This window comes from Toxotes jaculatrix, chromosome 3 (genome assembly GCF_017976425.1).
Source record: "Toxotes jaculatrix isolate fToxJac2 chromosome 3, fToxJac2.pri, whole genome shotgun sequence".
NCBI lineage: Eukaryota > Metazoa > Chordata > Actinopteri > Toxotidae > Toxotes > Toxotes jaculatrix.
In genome coordinates, this window is record NC_054396.1 from 5,815,208 (window position 1) to 5,836,515 (window position 21,308).

At 43.5% G+C, this 21,308-nt stretch overlaps 1 protein-coding gene across 3 annotated transcripts in view; it reads left to right on the forward strand.

Moving 5' to 3' along the window:
* pdzrn3b (PDZ domain containing RING finger 3b) overlaps window positions 1–19,782 on the forward strand; it is a 90,266-nt gene extending 70,484 nt beyond the window's left edge. For all 3 annotated transcript variants that reach the window (XM_041034556.1, XM_041034557.1, XM_041034558.1), the window contains 7 exons: window positions 12,157–12,410; window positions 14,199–14,286; window positions 16,021–16,119; window positions 16,325–16,387; window positions 16,559–16,660; window positions 16,917–17,033; window positions 17,364–19,782. In XM_041034556.1, the coding sequence (XP_040890490.1) occupies window positions 12,157–12,410; window positions 14,199–14,286; window positions 16,021–16,119; window positions 16,325–16,387; window positions 16,559–16,660; window positions 16,917–17,033; window positions 17,364–18,884 (2,244 nt within the window). In that variant the 3' untranslated portion in view covers window positions 18,885–19,782. The remainder of the gene's footprint in view (window positions 1–12,156; window positions 12,411–14,198; window positions 14,287–16,020; window positions 16,120–16,324; window positions 16,388–16,558; window positions 16,661–16,916; window positions 17,034–17,363) is intronic.
* The last annotated feature ends 1,526 nt before the right edge of the window (window positions 19,783–21,308 follow it).

Below are 21,308 nucleotides of genomic sequence, written 5' to 3' on the forward strand. Positions count from 1 at the left end.
TATCGGGTTTATTTGTTTCTGCTGGCTTTGGCTCTGTGTATTTAGAGAGAAATACATGAGGAAAGAATGCTCAGTGTCTTGTTCTGCTGGATTAATATACCAGAGGTCACAGAAGTGCTAATTTATCTAGGGCACGGAAAGGGTATGTTCTAACAAAGCTGCAGTGCTTAGCTTTGGACACATAAGTCACAAATATTTAGTGCTTAAGCCGCTGTCAGAGATAAATGCCTTCATGTAGCACTCGTGTGCATAGAGCTGGATTTCAAATAAAAAGTCTGGAACTGTTAACAAAACAGTGTCCCCTGAGAGAAACACATCGTGAAAAGCCTTTCTGTCCCTCAGCTTGTTTCTGCACAATGGGTCTTATGATGCTTATTAATTAAGAAGACTTTATCTTACATGATGTCAGCCTGCCCCATTCGTGAGTTAGTCCCCCTTCATGAATAATCGATTAGAGGCTGCTTAATAAACATGGGGGGGTGTATATAGCTGAGCTCCTGCACCGGCCTCCGTAAGCTCAGCAGAAGGCTGGAGCACGACGGAGAGGGAGGGAGCATGTGAGGCAAGGAGGGGAGGGGGGGTTAGTGTGTGTGTGAGAGAGAGAGACGAGGCTGAGCCGAGAGATACAGCCACAAGCTGGGGGGAAGTCAATCCTGTCAGCCAAAGTCGTTGTGTGGCTGTGGAAGAAAGACAACGAGCAGGCAGAGGGAGACAGTTCAGAGAGGAGGAGGAGAAGGAAAAGAAAATATCTGCTTCTTCTCTCTTCCTGCCTGAGTGGCTGGAGGGAGAGCCTGGATGGTGTGATCTCCTCCACCATGGGATGCAGCCTCTGTACCCTGCAGAAGCCTGAGGAGCAATATAATCTACTCTATGAAGTCTGCCAGGTACTGTGACCAAGCCTCAGGAAGAGTTTTTGAAACTCGCTTACTTACTTTTAGGTTCTTTTATTTGTGTGTGTGGTTTTTTTTCTCTCAGGTTGTTTTGGTATTTCCTGGTGTTTTCTGACTTGTGGAAATGTAGCAGGAGTTTGCTCCGCTCGTGTCTCCGTGGGTCACTGGCTGAGTGAGAGTAGAGTAAAATAAAGTGGAGTGGAGTTGTTGCAGGCTGGAGCTCCTGCAGCTGAGCAGCCTGAACTCTGGCCGCAGGGGTCAGCGAGAGGTGGCGCGCTGTGCTTAAAGGAGGGGGTGATGAAGAGGTGACAGCTCTCTCAATGTGTCTGCTAGTGTGTGCCGATCACTGCCCACCTCCTTATTGTCAACTGAATGCTGACTCGGAGCTTTCTGAGCTTTAACCCCTGTTTGACTTTCACTAAAGTTTATATTTAACACTCCTCTGCCCGTTTTGCACCTTTTTTTTCCCCACCAAAGAAAACAGAGCAGGCATTTTATAGATGCACCATTAACACATGTGAAGAGTTTGTTTTCACATGAGATCCCAGAGCAGGTTTTCTCATTCATCTTTTAACAGTTTGTAACTTTCTTTAAAACTCTGTTTGACTGCAGTCCTGATTAGTGCTGAAACAATCTGTCATGTGTTGGCTGTGATTGGTATTTTTCACAGTTTTCTAATTGATAGATATTAATAGTTTAATCAGTAAGAAAAATAACCATTAGTTGCATCAATCCAGATACTCAAAATGCATTCTTGGTTTCTGATATTTACATTTGCATGTTGTATTTAATTGGAATAGATAAGTAAACTTTCGATTTTTAAGGGGTTTTTTTGTTGATTAATTCATGTTGAAAATTTTCAAATGCTATTTTTGCTTTCACCAGTTTTCCCAGAAGTTGTTCATTATTTCAAAGCAATGAACCATCTCCCACCTTTCTGTCTGGATCCTCTCTGCCCTCAGATGAACTCAGTGTGAACCCACCTTCTCCAGCTCAAAATCATCAGTCATTGTAGATCGTAGCATAAAAAGAAAGATGTCTCATGTTGAAGTGAGGATGAAATGTAGTTGGCTGAGTTATTCTGTATTCCTTCAGTGAGGAAAAGGTTGGTGTATCATTTGCTCTCTGAGTGACATGTGGTGCTCCAGAACAAAACCTACCGCGTGTTGCCATTCTCTGTTCTTTCCAGGCTTTGCTGCGTTGTCAGCTTTAATTGAGACGACACACTCAGAGTTGCCGGTTTATTCGTCTGAGTGTTTGGACTCAAATGCCAGTCTGGTCTAATGAGTGAGAACACTGACCCGACTGACAGCAGACAGCGTACGACTCTGACAGACTGCGTTGCACATCTTTGAGGACTGATTTCTGTAACACGCTCAAATCTGATTTTTTTTTTCCTTCCTCTGTCTTTTCATCCATAATGGACTCTGGCCAAGTGTTATCCTCCTATCACACCAAATTACATCTCCATTTGCTGCACAGGGTGCCGGGTGGCTAGCGACTGGTTTAAATGAACGTAATGATCAAGCTCTCTGTGGATCTCACTCATTATTCTCCACCAAAAAAACAGCCCCCTCCTATGAGGGCAAGATAACAGGGGGTGCCTGACATTGTGCCTGCAAATAGTTTGGCTTTGATCAGGTCTTTTCATGGGGGGGGGGGGAAAAGACTAAAAGGTTTTGGCTTGTCTCAAAGAAAAGATGGGTGTTATGCAGTGGCATAATAAATGGATTATGGATGCTAACATTGGGGTCAGAAAGCCCTCCACTTCTCCACCCCCAACAAACCGCTAACAGCAAAAACAATGTGTTTGGAAGAGGGCTGTCACTCCTTTTGTTCTGCTGTCTTTTTGGTCACAGTGTCATCTTGCCTGTCAATTATTCTGGTTCGGCAGGGCCCTTCTCACCTACTTCTGTTTATCTTACAGCAGTCACTTACTCCGTCTGCTACTGTAGACAAAGTCAGTGCAGGTTTTAACATCACAAGTCATTTGTCATTTTGCTGCCCTCAGACAAGCCAGTCAGCGGCCCCACATGACAGCAGAGATAACGCCGATTATTTTGGGTGCACCGTGAATGAACAGAAAGATGCTGTTTTCCTGTTTTCGGGAATAGTTATGCTCATGGAAGAATTATGGAAGGAATTTGTCCTATTCAACCCAAGTCACAGCTGAGATGCTTTTACTTTTCATATTTGTCAGGTTGTTTTCACCTGAAGAAAAAAAATTTCTTTTGAGCTGGTAAGCATAGGTAATTATTTTCCTTTAACCCAGGGATTCTTAATAGTTTGTCTATTTACCCAGAATTATGAGAAACAGTGAGTTTTTCATGGCTTCTGGTCAATCTAAGACTATATTACACATTACAGCTAGTCCAGCCCCTCTGACATACTTTGTACGTTTAATCATTACATAGCCTGTGCATCCATAGCCTCTAACTACTCCTACTAGCACTGGTTAATGATGGCCAAGCTCAGACTTATTTTGCCTGACTGGCCATACCTGAATTCACCATGTACACAGTGGGGTCCAATGTCTCTGAGACCACTTTCCAGTATGGATTTGAAAAACTGTATGTAAGGCAGCTGAGTGAGTTTCTTGTTCCAGCACAGTTCCCAGCACCTCTTTACCTTACGACACACAAAGTGGTTTACACATTCTAAATTTTGCGGTATCACTATCTTCATATTTTATACTGTACTGTACTGCTACTGTAGTAACGGTCATGGTCAGCTGAAAGACTTTCATGTTGAATTTGCTTCTGAAGACTTGAGACCGGTCCAAGGTGTGTCCTCAAGGTCTTTGTAACTTGACACTTTTTCTGACAGACTTGACTTGGACTTGGCCTGAAAAACTGCTCAAAACAGCTCTGTCCTCAGGCAGGGATGACATTTGTGGACTCATAACTGAGACCTCATTAGCCACTAAACACTGGATTTATTCTTACTGAAGTGATCGTGAAGGGCTTGGTCACAGCCACCGTGCTCATACACACTGTACAACTATCCAACCCAGAGAGTATGCAGAGCATTTTTGTGGTGCATGTTCTCATGTGGCTGCTCATGATGCAGCCAGTGGTAATGAATGAAATCTGTGCGAGCACGTCCCTAGCTTGCTCACTTGTACCTCTGGTGGAGGTGGTGGTGGGCGGGGGTCTGTAAGGTCTTATTTTTCCTTACTGATAATACGGACAGATCCTCTTGATCAGAGAACCTGGCAAAGCGCCTGCTCTGCGCTCCCCCGTCATCTCTTTGAGGATTTAATAATCCACACTTGAAATCTTTCCAGTTCATTAAACACCTTAGCTCTAACTCCCATGTTGGAAGCATGAGAGATATGTTTTGTTTTTGTTTTTTTGCACTGTTTTAAGAAAGTCAACAGATTGCACGTGATTTTTTTTTTTTTTTTTTTTTTACCTGCAGGTCTCTGCAGAATTAAAAACACTTGCTTGACTTGGTAACTCCAGAAGTCTGTTTAGATAGAATTAATTAACAGCTTTGGTATCTGCAAACATTTTACAAGGAAATACACTTTTGCAATTTTTTGTTTACAACACTGAGTGTCAATACTGGAGATCAAACATTGTCCAGGGCTGTTAAAGGAAGCCGACACAGCTCTTTAGATAAGTGTTTTCCCTTTTCGCCATAATCATTACAGGCCTGAGCGGCACTGGCCTCAGTGTTCCCTTTTAAACTTGACCCTTCTGACAGCAGTGAACCTCCTGGTCCTTTCTTCAAAGCTAAAGGTAAGCACCATGTGGAGATGTAAGCTCAGCTGCTTTTGTCAGGGACTTTAAGGTAGAGGCCTTGGAAACTCTGTTTGACAGTCCTAGGGCTCTTAATCTCTCCAGAAGCACTCTGTAATGGCTGTGGCGCCGTGCTGCGGCTCTTACAAGACCCAGAGCTTAATTAGAGCCTCAGCACAAGCTGGCTTTTGAGGCTCCGATCCACGCTGAACTGATCGGGCTATTGTCTGTCTGCTAAGTCCTTTGCTTTCGTAGGTCTCTCTCTCTTTCTCCTTCTCTCTCTTTCTGTGTTTGACTTTCTTTCTGTCAACTTCTCTCTCTCTGTTTCCTGCAGAGGAACAACATCTTAAACCAAGAACGATTGATCTGCTGAGCTTAAAAAGTTTACAAATGAGGCTGCTGGAACATTTCTTAACTGAAGCTCTCCACGTGTCACTGCCTAATTAGCCATGTTTCTGATTGAAGGCTGCGTAGATGTCACGCTCAGCCATGTTGTCATTGCGGCAGATGGTCTCAGTATGACATCCTCTGGACCAAACAGAGAGAAAAATGAGATGTAAATATTTGTACAAGACAGCTCCTCATCCCCTCAATCTCCTGACCCCCCTCCTCCACTGTTAGAGACCCCCATCATCAAAGCAAGTTACCAAAAAAAAAAAAAAGGGGGAACTCGGAGATGCAGCTCTCGCCCGTCCCAGCCCCTGTAATGAGGCTTGACACAGACTGCATACAGGGACAAAGCAGGGATCACCAGCGCCGAGCGTGGCCACTGGAGCCTGACACTGTGTGTTTTTAATAACGGCTAGGACCAGCCTTGGTGTGCCGTCACATCTGTTAAACACTGGAGCAGGTGGCTGACTGCCACAGGGGAGCACTCACAGGAGCCCGTGTACTTACCGTCAGTCCACAGCAAATGACAGAGAGGGATCACAGCCACAACAGGAACCTAACGAGATGATGGCAGTACAGCAGGACTGTCCAAAAACGAAATCTAAATGTGCTTTGATTACATATCAGTGTAATGTAAAAGAATATTAACTTTCCGGGAGAAGTAAATGATGTTAGTCAGCAGTAACATTTTCTCAGCCTATAGAAGAGACGTGATCTTTAAAACAAGCTATTTAGCTGAAATTGCTCTGTGTATTCACAATTGGTACGGAAACAAACAACATAGTAGGGGTAGGAAATATGGCAAAATATGTACTGAATAATAATGTTAGAGTTGCCATTTTGTTTCACTTCATTCATTCATTCTGCTGCTATTTTTTTGTGGATATATAATTTGCTAGCCATGTAGGAATGACGACCCAATTCTTAATCTCGCCCACAAAGCTCAGATTGTACATGTTTTTTCTCCAACCAGCTGTCAGTGGGCACAGCAGTATCAGTTCCTCCTCTGAGTCACCCATCTGTACCACATATAGACGTCACTCACTATAGGTGTCATGAGCATGGCTCAGTGTCACTGTGCTCATTGATGTCAGACGTACTTATCAAGTCCCATAACTGATTTTTAGGAGCCTCTGAATAACAGGACTTGAACTCTCACAACCCTCACCAACAAGCAAACACGACAACATAGTGTTAGTGACACAGACGCTGTTGCTGTTGCCGTTTCACACACGGAGCACACAACAGGAGGCTGTCCGTGGCAGACGGGTTCTCACCTGCTGGAAATACTTGTTTTAGACGAGGGGTGGTGACTGGGTAGAGCGTGCAGGAGGCAGTGAATTCTCCCGACAACAACCTGCTCTATTCACACGTCGGCTCAATCGGACATTACACGCACTTTGTACCAGGGAGCTGCCAGAGTAAAGTCCATGCAGTGTCCAATTCAAATGACTCAAACGTTTGTGTTCATGAATACAGCTCCTTCAGGTAATGTCTGCATAAGTTCAGGTTTGCAGTGCATGTGTGAAAGCAGCTAGAGACTATTACATTTCTAAGTACACTGGAAACCCACTAGCTAAAATTGCAAAGTCAGCACAGTTGTGACCCACATTGAAGTCACAGATGTTAATTTATGGTGTGCTGCAGAGATAAGGCACTCTGATCTTTTTACAAGGAGGCATGAATGGGATTATTTCATCTCTGTTTAAATGCATCAGGGGGTCTTGAATAGTCCCTGTCAGATTTTTTCTTGTCAGTTCTCTTAGTCTGCATCAGTCAGCTGTTTTACAAGAGCAGCAGTGCATTCATCTGGTAGTCATGGTAGGTACATGATTAAGAGTTTGCTGATGATAAAATTAGTGAACATGTACCTTGTAAGTGCCTCATTTGCATGTGAATACCCCCCATTATGAATAAAACACGTGTGGCCCATGTGGTCTATGAGCAGTTGTTCAATAGCTCCAACTTGTGGGGCACATTTGAATGATTAAGGATGATTATCTCTCATTATCAGGCTGTAAAAAGGAGCATTTGCCAGCAGTGTGTTTCACACACAGAGCATCATGAATCAGTGAGAGCATGATGAAACTTAACTGTGGATGCCAGCTGCGTCGGCCATGTCTGCTCCCTCTCTGCTCCTTCTTCCAGTGAAGTACATCTCTGTGCAGCTCTGTTTGATCGCTGCTGGAGCAAACTTGACTTTGCTGACTTAAACAAACAGACTTGGCCCTGGTTTAGAGCTGAACTGAACTGTCACTACTCAGAGGGAATAGATGTGTATGTTTACTGCATGCGTTTATGTGTGTGTCTGTGGAGCCACCGAGGCTGTGCAGAGAGAGGAAGCCCGGGTTAGTGAGAGTGGATGACATGAACCTGGGTTTAGGCTCATTTGGCTGATATTACCTTTCCCACTAACTGGACACTTAATTTCACTCCATACCTCTCAGAGATTATGTGCTCAGGTTGCACACTGGTCAGCAGACTTTCTCCAGCCTCCTTCAGGAAGCCTTAAGATGCTGCAAGCTATCAGTTTGTGTGTGAGAGATTTATTTTTTCTAGTGTTACTGATGGTTACTGAAGAGTTTTACTGATAAATCCTTGAGACAGAAACTTATCTCATCCATTTCAGAATCTCCATAAGTGTTTTTTAAGAGCTTGTTCAAAAACCACCGAATAAAACAGGTGATTGTTTAAGGACTTCAAAGTGAAAGAAAAAGTATTACAAGTCAAGTAAAGTTCAGCAGCACCTTCAGACAGACTTCACACCTTCAGTTAGGCTCATTAGACAGCAGAGAGGCAGCAGAAAGCCTACTGGAAGTGATTTGGGTTCTTAATTGATCAGCTCTGGATAACAGAATGTCCCCTGCTTAAATCAGATTAGGTGAAAGTAAACAGTGGTGTCTCTTTCAGCCAGTATTAGGTTTTTAGCTGTTTGTTCTGTAATCCTCAGTAAGCTCGCACGCTGCTGTAAATAAAGACTGCTGTGTTTTCAGGTCTCACACCATGGAGAGATTTCTGTCCTGTCAGTTAAAAGAATACTTTTAAAGACAGACTTAAAAGTGTGCGCATCCACACACACTCATTGGCTGGTCCCTGAATTTTTGTTCTCTTTTATGAATGTTATGTTTAAAAGTGAAATAAAAGAGGGATTAAATGTGTCTTTCAAGTAGAATGACCCACATTCAGACTGCCACTCAAACGCCATATAGCAACCCCCCACCCCCCCGCCCAGAAAATAAGCCTTCAAGTCTTCATGCTCTCTATCACGTCAGCAGTTCTGTCTGTTCTAAAATACAGACTTTGAAGAATCTGTCTAAGAAGTGTATCCGACCAGAAAGAGGAGGCGAGTGCCCCAGCTCTCAACGCTCTTTAAAATGCTTGTCTATAGAGTGAAGTTCCCAGGGTTTCCTCTGCCGGCCTCTGAAAGGCACCGTTTGCCTGGCGGAGTTTCCACTCTGTTCACCTCACTGCGTTTCCCCAAGGAGCAGAAACACTGGCTCTTTAATGATGTTCTTCTTCTCTTTATTAAAGGATTACGTGGTGATTGAAGGGCCTATCAAAGACTAATGTTATACAGCGCAGTCAGTGAATTGACTTAATATCCTGCAAAGCCTTTTCTGTATGATTACGATTAGAACGGTGGGCTGTGTTACAGTGACACGGCAGCACAGTGACTGTTTTGATGGAAGCTCATTGACCGTTTGGATTTGCCCCCTTTAATTACATTTTTTGAGGAGAGTCACATTTCGAACAGGGTATGCAAATATTTATTTTTTTTTTATGTGTCCTTGTGTTTTGCTGAACTCAGTCGAGCTTAGCCAGAAATATCGACGGCTGTCACCTGCTTTTGTCTGCCTCTGCCTGAAATCAAGAACCCACTGTTTCAAAAAATGCACGAGGAAAGTTGAGTCTGCAGCAGATGTCACTGTAAACTGCATATGTGGCGTATAAGGCTCAGCCAGCATAGCAACGGCAAGTAACATGGCAAACTCAATTTTATATGAACTTATACTGATTATTATGTTTGATAGTTTTTTGTTATCAGGATTCTCATGAATAAGGAAGCTGAGTTTCAATGAGACTCCTTGGTTGGATAATGAAATAAATAAATAATATATGAAACTCGAGGCAGCCTCAGCCCATCTACCATAATACAGTGATAATAATGAAAGAGACTGAGCCCACTGCTGGGCAGAAAAGCATCTTTGGCAGCAGGTTAGCAGTCACTGAACAGATGCACACACACACTCGCGCGCGCACTCCAATATCAACATCTCAGTCCAGCTTGATTTGCGTTCCAAGGATGATACCGCACTGGGGCTCGCGGCGCAGGTGACCCCTGCTGCCCCTGATTATTACCCGAATGGCTGAAGACTGACATAACTATCACGTGAGGCGTCAAGGAAAGCTGAGATCTTAAATTGCAGACAGCGTCAACCAAATCACGCGCAGGGATACAGGTCCCCGAGTCCACCGTTGCTCCGGAGGTCAAATGTGATATTTTAATTAAAGAAAATAGGCTGTGAATAACAAAGCCATAGCTGTGTAAATTCCTCACCAGACACCGACATGGCAGACGTGTCATTTAGACCTGATTAGTATTCCTTTAAGTATGTTCTTGCTGTCGTCTTGTCATTAAAATGAATTTAACTGAGACCCCTCTTGGAGGATGCTCCAGAGGTTGACAGAGTAATTTCTGTGTGTCAGTCATAGTTGCGTTGTGTGGGCACGAAAATCAGCTCGAGTGTTTTGCATTTGCAAAGGCAAAACCAGGTTTTTGATTACAGTTAAGGAGGCATTCATTGTACTGGAACAACAAAAACCTAAAACAAACAAACTACATCAGATTAGTTTGATGTAAACTGAGTTTTCCGTTCGCCACAAGTAGCTGAAACGCAGTTGTGTTAAGGCACAGGGTTAACATGAGCTCAGCAGTGGCGAAGTATTGTGTATTGTGTCGCGGGAGGGTTGTGTGTTTTTTCTCAGTGTGCTGCAAAGGGCCGCTCTGTGTCAGAGGTGAGCGTAGTGAATGGGGGCCGTGGGACCCCCTCCGCAGCTGGGAGGAGACTCCCCCCATTGAGATCTCTGAGACAGAATGCTATGGGCTCAACAAGACGGGGGCTAAAGGCTTTGTCTCTGGTTCACTGCCTTCAAGTAGCCCTGGGATTCCTGGCAACCAGGTTTGACTGTTGGAGCCTGCATGCAGACAGAAGAAAGCACAAAGGCGCTTGTATTCCTCAGCTGATGTGCAGCATCGTGGCTCACTGTGGGAAACAAAGATGGTTAAAGATGTGATTTTAGGAAGGCGTCGTGCTGATACCAGTGGTAACAACAAATACGAATTAAGATGTCTTTTTTAGATAGTGATGTTATTTGTTTTGGTTTGGTTTCAGGTCACAGTCAATGCCAGTTTTAAAAATTCTCCTCCTCGTGAGAGGCTAGTGGTCTTAAATCTCAAGGTTGTTTTTAAGGATTTCTAATATTATTATTCTAAGATATGAGAGCTCGCTTTTCTCAGTGTCGAATTATTCAGAACAAACTGCAAATAGATGAGCTATTAATTTTTTTGGCCAAGTTTTGATGTAGAAGAAGTAGAAGTTTAAGTCCACGGAGATGATCCAATTATACTGCAGGCCCAGGATTAGCATTAATCTGCTCTGGTTATTAGCAGGCACATAGCCTCTTTTGACTTCTGCGTTAAGTTCCGTCCTTTTCCAACCTTCCTTGTCCTTCCTCTAAGCACCCACACACATGAGCCCGATGGCTTTGGTTTCTATACGTATGGCTTTATAGAAATATGTTCTCAGATTTAACATTGTCTGGGTCAAAGTCAGGACTTGTATATATACTGTGTTTTTTTTTTCCCTGGAGGCGATTTAATTGCTTCTACTCCTGATGAGCAGCACCACAGTTAAATCTGCAAACTATGGCATGAATTGGAATGAGGCAGCCATAGCTGGAGGCAGGTGCACCAACCAGCCACATGTTTATCAGAAAATGAATCCTCAAACATGGATTCGCATGTATGTTAGATGTCAGAGGGAATGAGGAGGGATGCTAAAGATTTATGACACGCCCTAATGGCCAGCAACACTACATCTAACACTCCTGCTTGGAAGTAGTTTTATTCCTAGAAGGCTGGAGAGGGAAGCCGGTGAAATGAGAAGAGCCCCAGGCTGAGATCCTATCAAAGCTCTCAACAGATCCAGGAATCACAAACCAACAAATTCCATATGATGTGGTGATTGAAAGTGGAACAGCAGCTCTGTGTAAATCCTGATAAAGCGGCAGGCCAGTGGGATGACCCAGGATGCTGTATGCACACATTCCACTGTTAATAAAGTTCATAAGGCTACAGCTTGCTCTGGGTTTTACATCTCCTGTTTTTTGTTCTCATGGTTGTTGCTTTGTGACATGATGACATTTGGGCCGAAGTGAAAATTCTCAAATTTAATCTGCGTCACATCCTGACATTTTGGACAGCACCAATCTATGTGCTCACTAAAGTCTTCTTTATTTAATTTTAAGTCTCTTTAGATCCTCTGACCTCTTCTGCTGAGAGCAGGGACTTCAGAGGGTCTGCACTCATCTTTCATCAGCACACACAGGCCTTAAGTGCCTCAACCAAACTTAATTAGCCTCTTCTCTGCGACACACCACAGCCTTTTGCTCAAATTAATCTTCTCAGGTTAACGCGCTGCACCCAAGCCACTGTCTCTGATGGGAGGTCAAATTTGTCGTCTGCTGAGAAATTAGTTAGCTAAATGAGGGCTCCTCCATGCAGCCTCGGCTAATGACCTTGATTAATTAAAGAGAGACGCCTCATAATTAAGGTCTTACTCTACGTGGTCTGACTGTGACCCTGTAAAACAAGCTGAGGCAGCAATGAGTCATTTCTCAGACAGAATATCGCTGCTGAGTTTGTGTGGGCACGGTGCTTCATGTGAGGCCTTAATCATCAGAGATAACAATTACACCAGTTTGGTGTAATGAATATCCTCTTCAGTCTAAGAAATCACAGTGGGGAAAAAAAGGTTACATCCTTTGCGTTACCGTAATGATTTCTGTCAAAATCAACACAAAAAAAAATAAACTTCTGATTCATTTAACTCTGCTTCTCAATTTTCTTCCAGGTCAATGGCAAGGACCTTTCCAAGGCCACCCACGACCAGGCGGTGGAGGCCTTCCGCACCGCCAAGGAGCCCATCATGGTTCAGGTCCTGCGCCGGGCCCCTCACCCTAAATTGGTCAGCCCCATTTCTGACACCCAGGTCTCAGACATCAGCACTCAGACCGACATCACCCTCCAACACATCATGGCCCTTACCAAGCTGTCCCCCTCTCCACCCCCCATGACCGAGCTGGAGGAGTATCTGCTTACAGAGGAGTAAGTACCAGCTCAGAACAGCCATGGCCTTGATGCCTCCAGTCAGTAAATCACTATCTACACCAATCACTGTGTGACAGTACAGTGATTATAAATATCCACATGCTCACATAGCCATGTATTTGTGCACATTATGTCTAAATCTACACACAGCTGTTGTCAACTGTTGTATATTTTATTGTCGAGGAGATGAAACCTCTGCCAAAGCAGGCACTCCTCCATTCTAAAGTTAGGTATCTGTGGCTTGATCCTATATCTGTATCTGTAGATTATATAACCCATGTAGATAAAGAACACAGAAATATTCCCTTCAATCTTAATAAAAATTCATGATCACCCAGGTAGCCAAAATTTATTGGCACAGCAGTGGCCTAAATCTGGCACACCTGGATTGCTGGACATATGTCAAACTAGGACTGAATGAAGCCTTAGGCTGCATTCAGACAGATGAGCACTCATTCCCCCTCATTCATTTTAATGGGACCGTGACCTCTGGCAAACATCTGGCAAAACAAAAAAAGTTGAAACCTGTGCCGCAAGTTATACAATGATGCATCATCTCACAATGTCCTCCAATCAAGTGTGTTGAAGGGTTGCTTATTTTGATATGTGAATGGCGTATTTCTGCTGTTTTACCTCACCATTGTAATAATGAAAGATTAAATGATTGTTGCTGTGATAACTTCAGAGCTGTATGTCATGAGTATTTAACCCTTTGTACAGTGTTCTGGCCTCTGATACTCCTTCAGACTAATGGTACTTTTACTCAGACCATCCTTTCTGAAGCATATTTCATCATTCCAGAAGCAGCATGCCCCCACCAGCACAGCCCCCTTATATTTTCTCAGTTTGAAAGCCCTCTTGGGCTCAATCCACTCACAAATTTTGAGCCCAAATCCGCTCAATCTTTACCCTCAAAATTGTGCTTTATCTGGACGTTGTTTAGTCCTCCAGAGTCAGGACTCAGGTAAATTTGCTGCATAATGGCCTGGCTTTACTGGCAACCTGCTCAGTAGAACTTTATTTTTACCACAAAGTTTTATGTACCACTAAAAGAGATAAGAGATGAAGTCTAACAGAGACTGACTGACCTGAAACTGACTGTTAAGTTGCAGTATTGCTGTAGTAACAAAAGGAAAGTCCTCTTTAAATGAGCAGATGCAGAAAATATTTGGTGTTGAAAAGGTCACTTTACTCTCACACACAATCGGACCTTTTCACCCTGATAGTTCATTAAGAGAGCAACACCTTATCTTCTTCTCCAGACAACACTGCTGTGATGACACAGGATGTGCAGAGTTTGAAGGGAAAATGTCCCTGTCACTAATGTGAAATGACAGCTCCTCCGGGGCACACAGCCACATTAAAATGATGATTTTGTTCATTTCTATTTGCATATTCCCAAATTGCATCTATTGTGTGTGTGTGTGTGTGTGTGTGTTAGGCCCTGCAGCTTGGAGAGTCTGGCTACATTTTACACTCTGCAGCAGCAGCAGTTGCCCTTTAATGAATAATTGTGATTTCTTTAATTGATTTCTGAGTCAAATTAATAACGCAGCATGTTAATTTGTGATTAGCCTCGAGGTGTAGCTTCAATATATCTGATTCAAGAATGATTTCTACATTGAGTTCTTATTACTTCCTCTCTAATTCTCATTTATTTCTCACTCTCTGGGGCAAAATTAAATCAGATTGACAAATGTGTTAGTGCATTTTGTCTCCTGTTTCAGTGCGTATATGTTAAACTAGCATTTCACTCTTTATCTTACACTCTTTCTCGTTTCCTAGGCATCCTCCAGGACACGCATACTTTGACCCCAATGATTTCCTGGAGGGCATACAGCAGGATATAGAACGTGAGGAGCTGGAATACGAGGTAAACATCATCTCCATCCCTCGTCTGTCTTCGCACAATGAAGATCTACATTCAGACAGTTGCGCATTATTGCTCCATGAGCAGACCTGAGGTCGCCACTGTGTCTCCACATCAGCGGCCTCGCTAGCGACCGCAAGTCCTGATATATCGTGGTTATTGATGGGGTATTCTCCCTACATACAGACACTGAGATGCAGGCCAGACACGAATCGAGTTGTTGGTTTGTTCCAGCAGATGCACAACGTTGACTTCATTACTTATTAGTGACAAGGTCTAATAAGTCTTCCTGGGCTACGACGCAGTGGAGATGGGGGCCCGGTGGATAATTAGATGGCACAGATAATAGGTCTGCAGTGATGGATCTGATGATGCACACTAACAATGCCTGGATGAGGCCATGATGAGGCCATGATCAAGCCTCTGTTGTTCTCCCTCAGTGACCTCCACCAACCCCTGACACCCCCTCCCAGTAAACCCCAGCCACCTACTGCTTGATATTAATAATATCCGTGGAAGAACCATGAGGCTGAGAGCAGAAGGGTGAAGTTCAGGGCGGCTAATGGCAGATGTGCAGGAGACAAACACTGACTAAACCAAGTGTCCTTGAAGAGACACTTCATCTTACAAAAGAACGGCTGACAAACGATCCAGTTAAGCTACGTTTGTGTAGCATCAGTTTCATTTAATGTCCCAGTGTCAAGCCTTGTCTCACAGTATATATTCTGTTTCTAATTCACACAACAATCAATCAGAAATGATAATATCTGTACACTTGCACCAACTATTTATAAGTTCAAACTTAGCCCAGTTACAACATAGGTGTTAACTTTGTGGAAATGTATGCATCACTAAATTAAAACCAGTTGCACCACACAAACTAATTCTTACATGAAATGTTAACACCCAGTAACTGCCAGGTGTAGTCTAACTGCTGTGTAGCTACGGGATGCAACTGATGAAATTTACAATAGTTTGCTAATATATTAGCAACTCAGAGTGAGGAGTAAAAAAGGCAGGTGAATGTCAACACGTCTGATCCAACCCCTGATCAAAATGCTGTTTTGTGGGTAGTTTTTAAATTACATTTCACAAAAATAACGTGATATAGCTCAAATTACAAAATGTTTGTTTGCTAAATTTAGACTACACGACTAATAAGATCACTTATGTTTGCATAATCAGATATTTCAGATATAAATAAATCAATTACACATATTTACAAAAATTGGACAGTTGTGTTTCTGTAGTGTTAAAGTATCAGTTGTCCCCCAAAAAGCTTGTAATGTTCTTCCTGTTAACACAGTTGATTTTGTTTGATTGGACATCACTATAGATATTTACCAGTAACCGAGTTACTCATTACCAAAGTCTTTACTAGCTATGATTTTCCTTAAGCTACGAGCCCGTCCTCTGCCCCCAAAGAACAGCACTGCTCGTATCTTTATCTGTATCTGTGAGATTACAGGTGTTGACACGTGAAAAACGAGACTCTGCCCATCTGCACTGGGCTGCAGCATTTTTCATTCTGTCAGTGGGCCTCTGAAAAAGCCAATGGCTTCCCTGGGTCCAGCTGAAAGATTCATTACAGTGATTGATGGATCACTGTTGCTCTCTGATCCCTGTGCATGGTCAATATATTCACTCCGTCCAGAAAAACATTATCCACTCAATTTTGAAAACAGCCCAAATAATTTCAGATGTATGGAAAATTAATTTGTGCATCTGTCTTATCAGGAGGTGGATTTGTACCGAGCCAATATCCAAGACAAGCTCGGCCTGACCATCTGTTATAGGACTGATGATGAGGATGAGGCTGGGATCTACATTAGTGAGGTATGTGGTGCAGGGTAACTCTTAAATCTGCTTCAACAGTAAGTGAATGGCAACTGCTAGAACTGTTAGCAGTGATGATGTTTACTTTAAAATACAAATCAAAGTATTATCCCCAAAAATTTTAAATACAGAAGGGTAATCTGAGTAAACAGACAGATGGAGATTAATCTTATTCTCTTATTGCTTTATTCTTTGTTTTCTGTAGATTGATCCGAACAGCATTGCTGCAAAGGATGGCAGGATTAGAGAAGGGGACAAAATCATCCAGGTGGGATTTCTGTGATCTCTACAGTGTTTTAATGCACAAAAATATTCCAGTTAAATTCGTCATCACATTTTTTTTTTGTATTTTTAGCATTTGATTTAATTTAGAAATTAATTTCAATGTTAAAAAAAAAAAAAATCAGGCTTTTAAGTCAGTCTGTCTGTGTCCATCAAGATCAATGGTGTTGAGATCCAGAACCGGGAGGATGCTGTAGCACTGCTGACCAGTGAGGGGAACCAGAATATCTCCCTGCTGGTGGCCAGACCAGAGATCCAGGTACTTAGGATGTCATTATGGGTGTGAATTCAGTAAAGGGTAATAACAAGAAGGCGGTTCATTTTAATGGTCTTCATCTGGTCCCTCTTTTCAAGCAAATATGGTACCTTTCAGAGTGTGTTGAGTTTTCATGTCAACAAACAAGAACAGGACTTTATGTAGCAGACGTTCCATTTTTTTTAAAAACTGCAAAGTAAAACTTTGCAGTTGAATGTTTGCACCTAATGAGGCGGCTGTTCTTTCCTCTGCATCTCAGCTGGATGAGGGCTGGATGGATGATGACAGGAACGACTTCTTGGATGACCTCCACATGGACATGCTGGAGCAGCAACACCATCAGGCCATGCAGTTCACTGCCAGCATGCTGCAGCAGGTACACTCACACACACATGCACATCATGTAGAGGCAAACTAGATCAATCATCTGTGTGTTCATCTATAGATTATTTTGGCCGAGCCTGCTCTGCCGAGGGTCGCAGCTGTTCAGCTACGACACATGGAGACGAATGTTCACTTTGTATTTTACACACTTTCACAAAATAAGCAGGAATCATACAGCTCTGATGATTTGTCAAATTTTGCAATTTTTAACAACAGTGTCTTGTGTACCCACTAAAATTAACTCTGAAATTTACTTTTTAACCACATGTTCGGTGTTTGTGTCTGCAATATCTCCACTCACCTATTTGTCTTGTGTTTACAGAAGAAGCATGAGGAGGATGGAGGCACCACCGACACAGCCACACTGCTGTCCAACCACCACGAGAAGGACAGTGGGGTTGGACGCACAGATGAGAGTACGCGGAATGACGAGAGCTCAGAGCAGGAGAACCTAGGTGACGACCAGACCATCGCCTCCAACACGCTGGGCAGCTGCAGGAAGCTGACCTACAGCCAGGACACCCTCGGCAGCACCGACCTGCCCTTCAGCAGCGAGTCGTTCATCTCCGCTGACTACACCGACACCGATTTCCTGGGCATCCCAGCCGACGAGTGTGAGCGCTTCAGAGAGCTCCTGGAGCTGAAGTGCCAGATGAGGAACAGCGGAGCCCAGGGTCTGTACTGCCAGGGCGGCGGGGCAGAAGGTCAAGACCAGGAGGGTGTGGACAAGGAGCTGGAGCTGCTCAACGAGGAGCTGCGCACCATTGAGCTGGAGTGCCTGAATATCGTCCGTGCTCACAAGATGCAGCAGCTGAGGGAGCAGTGCCGCGAGTCCTGGATGCTCCACAACAGCGGCTTCCGCAACTACAACACCAGCATCGATGCTCGCCGCCATGAGCTCTCAGACATCACAGAGCTGCCAGAGAAATCAGACAAGGACAGCTCCAGTGCCTATAACACTGGCGAGAGCTGCCGTAGCACCCCTCTGACTCTGGAGCTGTCTCCAGACAACTCGCTCCGCAGAGGAGCCGAGAACCAGGGTCCAGCTGGTGCGTCCGGCTCCAGCAGCTCCAACAGCAGGATGCTCAAGCCCCTCCTCTCTCCTGTCCAGGAAGCTTGTGGCCCCAGCCGGAGCAGAGGCTCCTCCAAGGATCCAGATGGAGCCCTGCAGGCAGAGAGCAAGGAGAGAAAGCTGGGAGAGCCCAGTAAGTCCGGACGGAGCTTCTCCCAGCCACACTCACCTTATAAGCACGCTCACATCCCTGCCCATGCCCAGCACTACCAGAGCTACATGCAGCTGATCCAGCAGAAATCAGCTGTGGAGTACGCCCAGAGCCAGATGAGTCTGGTCAGCATGTGCCGGGACCCCATCACCCCCAGCGACCTGGAGCCTAAGATGGAGTGGAAGGTGAAGATCCGCAGCGACGGCACACGCTACATCACCAAGCGGCCCGTCCGGGACAAGCTGCTGAGGGAGCGTGCCCTCCGGATCCACGAGGAGCGCAGCGGCATGACCACGGACGACGACGCCATAAGCGAGCTGAAGATGGGCCGCTACTGGAGCAAGGAGGAGAGGAAGCAGCACGCTGTTCGCGCCAAGGAGCAGAGACAGCGCCGTGAGTTCATGAAGCAGAGCCGAGCCGATTGTCTGAAGGACCAGACCGGCCCAGAGGACAAAAAGGAGCCCAACATTATCGAACTCAGCCACAAAAAGATGATGAAAAAGAGGAATAAGAAAATATTTGACAACTGGATGACGATCCAGGAACTGCTGACCCACGGTACCAAGTCACCAGACGGCACCAGGGTTTACAACTCTCTCCTGTCTGTGACCACAGTCTAAGTCCTGCTTTGAGTTCAGTGTCAGGCCAGCTAGAGGAGGGCAGACTGGAATGTAATGGACTGTACATAGATCACTACCAGTTGGGGTATAGATTCCTGCCTCGTTCAATGTGGCAACATTTTGTAAATAGGAAATAAGAAAAGCCTTTTCTGGACAGACATTTCCCACCGCTGCGGTGAAGAGAAGGTCCTGTAGGTGATGGTTGGACTTGGACATGAACATGGACATGAATCTGACATGGCCATGAGGATGATTTTGGAAACATTTTTCAGATTCTTTCAATATCCTTTTCTACCTTTGTGCTTGCTCTTTTGAATAACTTTGGAAACAAAAACACAATATTTGACTTTTTGGAAGGTTTGGAGTGTGTAAAGACCGTGTGCCATACAGAAACTGAGCATTTACACTATTTTACATTATTTTGTTCGTACTATATATCTCTTATCAGTATTTTACTGTTTTGCATACTTAATGCTTTTATGGAAACCATGCTATTTTCCTGCAAGGTAGAACACATAATCCTTTTCAAAAGGACTTTTGTAAATTAAAAAATAAAATTTTTGTAACAAATCCACTTTTTTTTTTTTTTTAGTTTTAATTTCTCTCTATTGGTGCTGATCTCCCAAAGTTAATACCACCAGCGATGTACCATCTCTTACATAATGTAGAGAACATCATAACGTGATATCATTGTGTATGTACGTATGTTTAGAGAAAGATGTTTCTCACATTGTTGATATTGACATGTCTGTGTCTGTTAAAGCACACATTGTAGTCGCTTTTGCTTTCTTAGGGTTTCATGTATTGAACAGAATAACAGCTTAACAAATCCTTAGTTAGCCACACAATTCGATGTCTTGTAAAATGAGAGAAATAATAAATTATTGTTTTATATATGATGAGCTTTGAAACGTTGTTGGGATTTGTCATTTGTAGTAGTCGCTGGATCACCAAAAATAGCCATAGCTTTATTATTAACCCATTTGCTTACAGTGTTCGGCTTTTGTAAGCTTTACCTTCACATTTAATTTGGTTTTGAATTCAAATAATTGACCCATGAAAAATAGGTGGAAGCTTGTTAACTGGGAATTTGGATATTGCACCACTTGGGTCAATGAAAAGTATTTTAAAGGGGAATATAAAGTTCTCTTAGCTAATGAGCCTGCAAACAGTCGGTTAACGTTAACGTTACAAAAAAGAACAGTAAAAATGTATGTACATAAAACACAATTTTTTCTTTCTATAAAACGAATGACGTATAACTGAGGTTTCTAGTCGGTTAACACAGATGGTTTCACTTATTTTGGCGAATTAGTCCCACACACAGGTAACTTCTCTCTTCATAGCAGGTGCGAAAAAACTAACTGGAGGGTCAGAGAGATGTCAGCCAGCCACAGTTTGTACACACCCACACAGTCCTCAGAAGAGGTCTGATCAGCCATTAACAATTAAACCTCCACCCCACAACTCAACAGAGGTTGAATATCCACCAGGATATCTCTGAAGTTTGAAAATGTTAAAATGGGTTTGGATTCACTTCCCATGGTCAGCCTCACTATCTCAAATAACATATTACGGAGTTTAACACTGGGTAACAAAAGCCCCGTTGTTCTCTTGTTGAATACATTTTTAAATATAGGATATTGTTAATGGAATGAAAGAATTTGACTACATTTGTGAGGTTGTAGTAATGATAGGAGCAGTTCTGAGACAAAAAGAAGTTCATTGACTGTGTCTGTGATTCATGTCATGTCCCAAGTAAAAGCATGTCAGGCTGGCATTAACATAAAACAATCCAATCAGCAGAGAACCCTGCTGATCTGACGCAGCTGAAGGATGACAACAAAGATTTATACCTTTTGCTTTCTCTTGTCATCATGACAGTCTTCCCTTCATGTGGACTTTGCAGTGGTGGCTTTCATCCATCATCTCTGACTGCTCTTCTTCAGCCACAGGAAAGTGGCCCATGAGTGTATAGCTAAGATCTGACATAATACACTGAGTGGTTTCATGTTGTAACCAAGTTGTTAGGCAACCTGGCATGAGACTCCCTCACATGGCAGTTTCTCCTTGCTGGGCTAATGGTTTATTTATCTGACTCCAGACTCCTACCATCTGTTAGCGGGACCTCATACCCTCAGTCCCATATGATCCTTCAATTAGCAACTCAGTGCCTCATTACCGAGGACAAAGGCATCTCCAGATCTCTTCTGATAGACAACTTTTATCATCTCACCTTCTATCAAACACATCTTTTGTTTTTTAATGAGGCGACAATAATCAGGGCAGCATCAACAGTATTTAGTGTTTTTATTCACGCTCAGTTCATTAGCAAATTCAGGAGTATGACCTGTGTCTCTTTCCAAATAATTACTCTGGTCTCTCTAATCACTTTATTAGCATAAAACTCTTACAGTAACCGTG